This window comes from Urocitellus parryii, chromosome 7, assembly GCF_045843805.1.
Source record: "Urocitellus parryii isolate mUroPar1 chromosome 7, mUroPar1.hap1, whole genome shotgun sequence".
In the NCBI taxonomy this organism is placed as follows: Eukaryota; Metazoa; Chordata; class Mammalia; order Rodentia; family Sciuridae; genus Urocitellus; species Urocitellus parryii.
The window spans coordinates 178,664,287-178,670,558 of NC_135537.1; the positions used below are offsets into that span (position 1 = coordinate 178,664,287).

At 60.7% G+C, this 6,272-nt stretch overlaps 1 protein-coding gene across 1 annotated transcript; it reads right to left on the reverse strand.

Moving 5' to 3' along the window:
• Window positions 1–1,825: 1,825 nt before the first annotated feature.
• On the reverse strand, window positions 1,826–6,015 carry Trim47 (tripartite motif containing 47). Its single transcript, XM_026404825.2, has 6 exons — window positions 5,309–6,015; window positions 4,175–4,270; window positions 3,705–3,935; window positions 3,352–3,547; window positions 2,872–2,946; window positions 1,826–2,626 (listed from the first exon to the last, which is right to left on the reverse strand). The coding sequence occupies exons 1-6, from the start codon at window positions 5,990–5,992 to the stop codon at window positions 1,986–1,988; spliced, it is 1,923 nt and encodes a 640-aa protein (XP_026260610.1). The 5' UTR covers window positions 5,993–6,015; the 3' UTR covers window positions 1,826–1,985.
• Window positions 6,016–6,272: the final 257 nt, after the last annotated feature.

Consider the following 6,272-nt stretch of genomic DNA (forward strand, 5'->3'; position numbering starts at 1 on the left):
AAGACTGTGGTGCTGGGATTGGGGATTGAGAAGCTTGTCTCACAGGCTCCACGCCAATCTTTGAAAGTTGCAAGTGGCACACTTGTGGGTAGTTGTGGCCACGGATGTGAGCACTCAGGCCAAATTGTTACCTCTGTTGACGGGTGAGGAGTCCTTGCTTTCCCAGTGTTGAAGAATAACACCAGAGAAGCACGCCGAGGCAAGGTCAGAGTGGAAAACAGAAGTTTATTAAAGGACAGCAGAAAAGACTTCTCCTGGAGGAAGAAGGGGACCCAAGAGGTGGAATCTGTGGAAGGGCAAATGAGTTCCCCTTTTTATAGTTTTTGGTGATGGAATGTAGGTGGGAAGGGTTGGGACACAGGTGGGCCAAGAAGTAATTCAGGGCACTTTGGAGTCACGTTTGCTGTTCGTGAACACTTCTTTGGGATGGGCTATCTCCAAATCTGTTGGGGGCTGTTTCCTGGGCTTCATTAACATTCCAAGAGCTGCTCAACTTTTCCGAAATTCATTCTCAACATGGCCTCCATTTTAGATTTCACTCCATATTAGACCCGATTTACCTAACTACACTGACGACCTAATTTTAAATCTGGCTTCAAAATTCCACCAAAGAAGCTCCAGGCCTGTTTGCCAAACTCACATTCCAGGACAAGTCAGGGCCTCCTGCAGGGTCTGGGAGCAGGGGGTTCTCCAGTGAGAGATGGTGGATGTGCCAAGCTGAGGGAGGAAATGAGCCAGAGCAGGTAGCCGAGGGGCAGGCAAGGCCTTGGAAGGTGGAGGCTAGCAGCAGGTGGGGAGAGGCTCTAGGAAGTCCCAGCTACACTGGAGCAGTGGAGTGGCCCCTTGCTGGGTGAGCTGGGACCTGTGGGACCCTGGCTGCCATGGGAACGGGGCTGAAACACACAGCACCAGGAGCAGAGAGGCCCCGCCTGGAAAAACAACATCCTGGCCACTGCCCCCAGACTGCAAGGGAGGCCTATTTTTAGCTGCGGAGGCCTGGGGCAGGACTTGTATGGCCTTGCTGTCTGGCTGTCTAACTCACCATTGTCCTGCCTGACCTCACCTGATGCCTGGGAGGCCTCTCTGTCTGCCCCTTGCCCTCTAGGCCCATTCTAGGGTGCACTGGGCCTTGGAGAAGGGAGAGGGAGCTGGCCTGGAAACCCAGGTGCCTGGCAGGCTGGGGAGACCCAGGCCAGGCAGGGGGCCAGGCAGGGGGCCGTGCAGAGTCCCGAGCCCTCCTCAGAGCAGCACAGCCAGAGGCTCTCCTGCTGCGCCAGGCCCTGGGGTCCCCAGACTGGAGGACCAGTGTGGTGGTGCAGATACACAGCTGCCCGTGGAGACCTGAGGCCCAGGCTGTCTCCAGGAGAGGACATGGGACCTAATTTGTCAATGTTCTCCGCTCCAGCCACACCCTGGAGTGGTCTGAGTCACACAGCTCTCTGGCTGAGGTGTGTATGTGAAAGAAGCCCCAGTCTCCACTCTTGTCCTTCCCCAGGTGTCCTGCTCTGCTCTTTGGGGGGCAAGGGTGACCTCTGTGTTTTATTCTGGCCGGCAAAGTGCAGGTCCAGACCTGGCTGTGGCTTCAAGGATGAAAAGAGCTGGTAAGAGCTGGGCTGTCCAGAGCAAATATGGGAGACGCCAGGGTGACTGTGGGGCTGGAGCCTGTGGAAGAAGCCACCTCTGGCTGCCCCTGCCGAGAACTAGGGAGTGGGGGTGCCCTGAAGGGGCTCTGTTCCGCCTCTCACCTGCCCACACTAGGCCAGCTGTTAAAAGCTGAGAAGTCCTGTGGATTCTTAAAAAGAGTGACTAAAAAGGGAGTCATCCATTCAGCAAACGTTTAGTTTATTGAGCACCTACTGTGTGTCTGGCACTGGTCTAAAAACCTGGAAAAGGAGGGGTTGGGGCAGACTGGATCCATCCCAGCTGAAGCTTTCTCTTCCAGAAACAAGGCTAGGGGTCCTCCTATAGAAAGTGGAAGGCCCACGTCACCTCCGCTTTAGCACGGATATGCAGGACTTCTTGAGGGGCCCGATCTGCAGATGGGCATCCACACTCTCCAGGAAGAAGGCCGGCTTGAGCCTGTGAGTGAAGAGCCCTGCAAAGTGGCTGTCCAGGCGGCTCTGGAAGGGGTCGGCAGGAGAGGCCGGAACACCACTCCGGCGTGGCCGGGAGGCCTTCAGCCTCCTCAAAAGGCTCATCTTGCCATCGCGAACAGCATAGAAAGTCAAGGCCCGGTCAGCGTACTCCAGGCAGATTCCGACCGTGGGTGAGAAGGGCTGGGGGAGAGCCGCCTCCAGCCCATGGAACCAGACAGAGAAGTTGCGTCCATTCCACTGCAGGCAGCAGGAGTATGCGTTGCGGCCCAGCCGGCCCCGGTCATAGGGCTCTTGTGGGGAGAAGCCTTCGGCCATGACCCCCACGCTAACCCAGCCCTCAATGATCTCTACCTCCCAGTAGTAGGTGCCACGGTCCAGGGCGCCTTCCCCCAGCACCTGTTCGCAGTGGGTGAAGCGGGTGGGCGACTCAGGGTAATTGATGGGACACAGCACTCTCTTGACTCCTTTGGTTCCAAACAGTTGCAGGAACTTATCTGCCGTGTCGCTATCCAAGTCCACGATGTAGGCGACTGAACCCACAGATGGAAGAGAGATGCAGGGCTCAGGGCCAGACTCAGATAAGATGGTCCCCCCACAGGTGCCCACCCCCCTTAAACACAGCCTCACCCCTCTGTGGCAACCAGCATAACTCAACACCAAGCTGACGTCATTCACCCCAGGAACTACGGAGGGGAGTCCAACCTCCTGATGTCAGGACCATGCTGGGGCCTGTTTATGAGACCCCCATGGGAACAGGAAGGCAGTGTCTACTTACACTTGAGGAAATAGTCCCTGGGAATGTCACTCTCCAGGTGGTTCGTGCTATCGGGGTCTTGGGACTCGCTGTCAGCTGCAGAAGAAGGGACAGTGGCAAGCACATCCCCCAGACTCCCAAGGCTAGGCCGAGCACAGGGCCCACCCCAGAACCTGTGACTGCAACTCCCTCTGCCTGCCTTCCTCCCAAAGCCACCTGGGGACAGATACACATCCACCCATGCCACCTCGTGGGCTCATACAGGTCTATGCCTGAATTGTACTCCACTTGCTCCTTGGGTCTCAGCCCCTCTGAAGCTAGAAGCTGGGCTGTAGCCAAAGAGCTGACTGGTCAACAGAGGATGGTGGCTCCAGTCCCTGGCGGGTTTGGGGTCTCTTCCTGTACCAGGCACAGTTTCCCTCCTCCATCCTGAATGGGGACCAGGCCCGGAGGCCTGTGTGAGGAGCCCAGGGAACAGTGAGTCATCTGTGGGACACTCACCTTCTGAGCCCAGCTTCTGTAGCCCGTCATCGCTGCCCAGACCCCGCAGCTGCTCCCACTGGCTGGCACAGGCCGAGGCCAGCACATCTCTCACTGCCCGGACAGCTTGGGAGGACTTGGTGAAGCTGAGCTCCCTGGGGGGACCAGGTCCAGGGCCGCACCCCTCTTCCAGGGCCAGCCGTAGTGCCAGGAGCTCCTGTGCCAGACAGGTGCTGGTTAAGTCTCCACTGGACACAGTTCCTCCAGGCTGGGGTGGGGCAGCACCACCAGGAGGCTGGCACAGCCCCAGAAAGCCAAGCACTCCCTGACCCCACCTCCACCTCCCACCACGGTGGCCCCAGGGTGGCCCTCACCTGCAGGAAGCTGACTGAGTCTGCTTCAGGGACCTGACCGAGGTTGTGGCGGGCCCGGCTTAGGCGGCTGCGTTGTTCCTCCTGTCGCCGAAGGTCGCCCTGGGAGCGGCCCAGCATGGCAGCCTCCCCCTCCTCGATGAAGCCTAGCACCTCTGTCTGGAAGCCCTGCAGGGTGGCAGCAGCCTTGGCAAATAGCTGGCTCACCCTCTCCCGCTCTGCTACAGCGGCGCTCTGCAAGGACAGCAGTGGAGGCAGCAATGAGGGCAGGGAACAGGCCTGGCCTTTGACTCCACATGCCCACCCTGCCCTCTTGGGGGAATGCAGGAGCTGGATCTGTGACAGGTCAGGGGAGATGCTCATGCTTAATGGGGTCTGATAGTACCCTGAGCATGGTCTTGTTTGGAGTGATTGTACCATGTTGAAAGGTCTTGCTGCCAGTGCACAGGGATGGGGGTTAGGGAGGGTCTGACCTTGATGAGGGCCACCGTGCGCCGGGACTGGGCAATGCATGCACCCAGCTCATCCATTCGGTCCTCCACAGCACTCAGGACTTTGGGCTGCTCAGCCTGTGGATGACACCTCTTTGAGTACCAGGTCTGGCAGAGGCCCCAGCCCTACAAAGGTCCCAGGACTTGCCAGGGGAGAGGGGAATGGTGACCAGGGAAAGATATCTGTGGATCAGTGGGATCAGAGTGGCCATCATATTCCATAATATGCCAGGGGTGCCAGGATGGTCCATTACCAAATTCCTGGTGAGGGGCAGGCTGACTGTGGGTGTCTGCTTCTCCTCTGATCAGCCCTCAAGACAGGGCCATCAGCTATCCACCCATCTCAATGTTGCTGAAATTAATTTGAGAATTTCCTCCAGCGAGGAAGAAAGTGAGGTGAGACTGTGACCACACAAGAGGGCATAATCCGTGGGGATCACTGTCCCCAAAGAGCCTGCATTTCCAATCCAGGCCCGAAAAAAGGGGATTCCGGGCAAATCCCCTGGGTCTTATGAGTCACTGCTCCAGGCAGGAGAGACGGAAAATCCCAAGGCCAGAGGCGTCTGGACCCGGCAAGAGGCCAAAGGAAACTGGGGGCGGGAGGTAGCGGGACGCTGCGCACATGTTCCCACCACTGCCCGGCCCGGAACAGCTAGACAGAGGATCTGTGTGTCCAGCCCACCCTCTGTCGCACTCCTGTCGCCTGCCACACCCATCCAAAGTGGCTGCCTCATCCTAGGGCAATCTGAGCTGGGACTGGCTCGAGCCAAGCGTCATCAGCTCTGCTGCCTTTGCAGGAACCAGCAGCTCCCGCCCCTACCAGGCTCTGGGGGCTAACCCGGCTTCCAGCAGCCTCATATCCCCAGGACACTAACCTGGCTTCAGATCTCCTGCTCGTGCTCGCCCTTCGCGTCCTTTTTATCAATCTCACTAGTCCCTCCTTCCCACCTTCCCATCTCCACCACCGCAAGCGACAAACATTGTCAAGCCGGGAGTGTAAAGACCCTCAGAGGAGATTAAGACACAACCCAAGAAGAGTGTAGGGTCCACTGCCCTCGGCCTGCTCGCGCACAGCCAGTCTCCCCCCGCCGGCCACCTAAGGTGCCCACACCCCACCTCCTGGAGCGCGCGCTCTTGCTCCAGCGTCACGAGCTCGTGGCCGCGGTGCTCCTGGGCGGCGCAGGCCTCGCACAGGCACACGCGCTCGACGCGGCAGTAGCGCTCCAGCGGCCGCAGGTGGCGCGGACACAGGCTCTCCTCCAGCCGGCGCAGCGGTGGCACCAGGCGGTGCCCGCGCAGTGCGGGGCTGCGCTCGTGCGGGCCCAGGTGCGCGGGGCAGAAGGAGGCAAGGCAGGAGAGGCAGGAGAGCGCCGCAGGCAGGGCCGCACCCTCGGGGCACGCGTCACAGCGCACGGGCTCTTCCCCGGCGGGCCAGGGCTCGGGTTCGCACGGAGCAGACGGTTCCGGAGCGCTTGGCTGAGCGCTGGGCGCTGAGGGCTCCGGCGTCGGGCGCCGTGCAGGGGCTGGGGCCGGGGAGGGCATGGCGGGGCCCGAGCCCTGGCGTAGCTGCAGCAGCTCGGACAGTGTGTGGTTCTTGCGGAGCTGCAGGCCGTCGGGGAAAGGTTCCTGGCACAGAGGGCAGCGGGCTGCGCCTCCAGAACCGCCCGTGCCTCCTGCGCTGCGGTGCGGCCAGAGAGCGCCCAGGCAGGCGAGGCAGAAGTTGTGGCCGCAGGGCAGCGTCACCGGCTCCCGAAGCGGCTCGAGGCAGATGGGGCAGCTGAAGGGCCCGCTGCCGTCCATGGCTCCGCGGCCGCCTGGCGCCGCCTGTTCTGCTCCCGCCTGGGAGGGACTCGGACCGTTCGCGCCCTGGCACCGCCCTTTGGGACAAAGGCCAAGGGTCCCGCCCCCCACGTCCCTCCCTCGGCTCGGCCCGCCTCAGCGCAGCCCGCTCGCGGGTCCTCGGATGTTGGGCCCCGCCTGACTTGAAGAGGCTTCTGCGCGCCCGCCCTGCCTGGGTCCTCCACCCCTCGCGCTTCGAGGGAAGCGCTGCTGAAAGTGTCAAAGAAACGAGGGCAGGGAA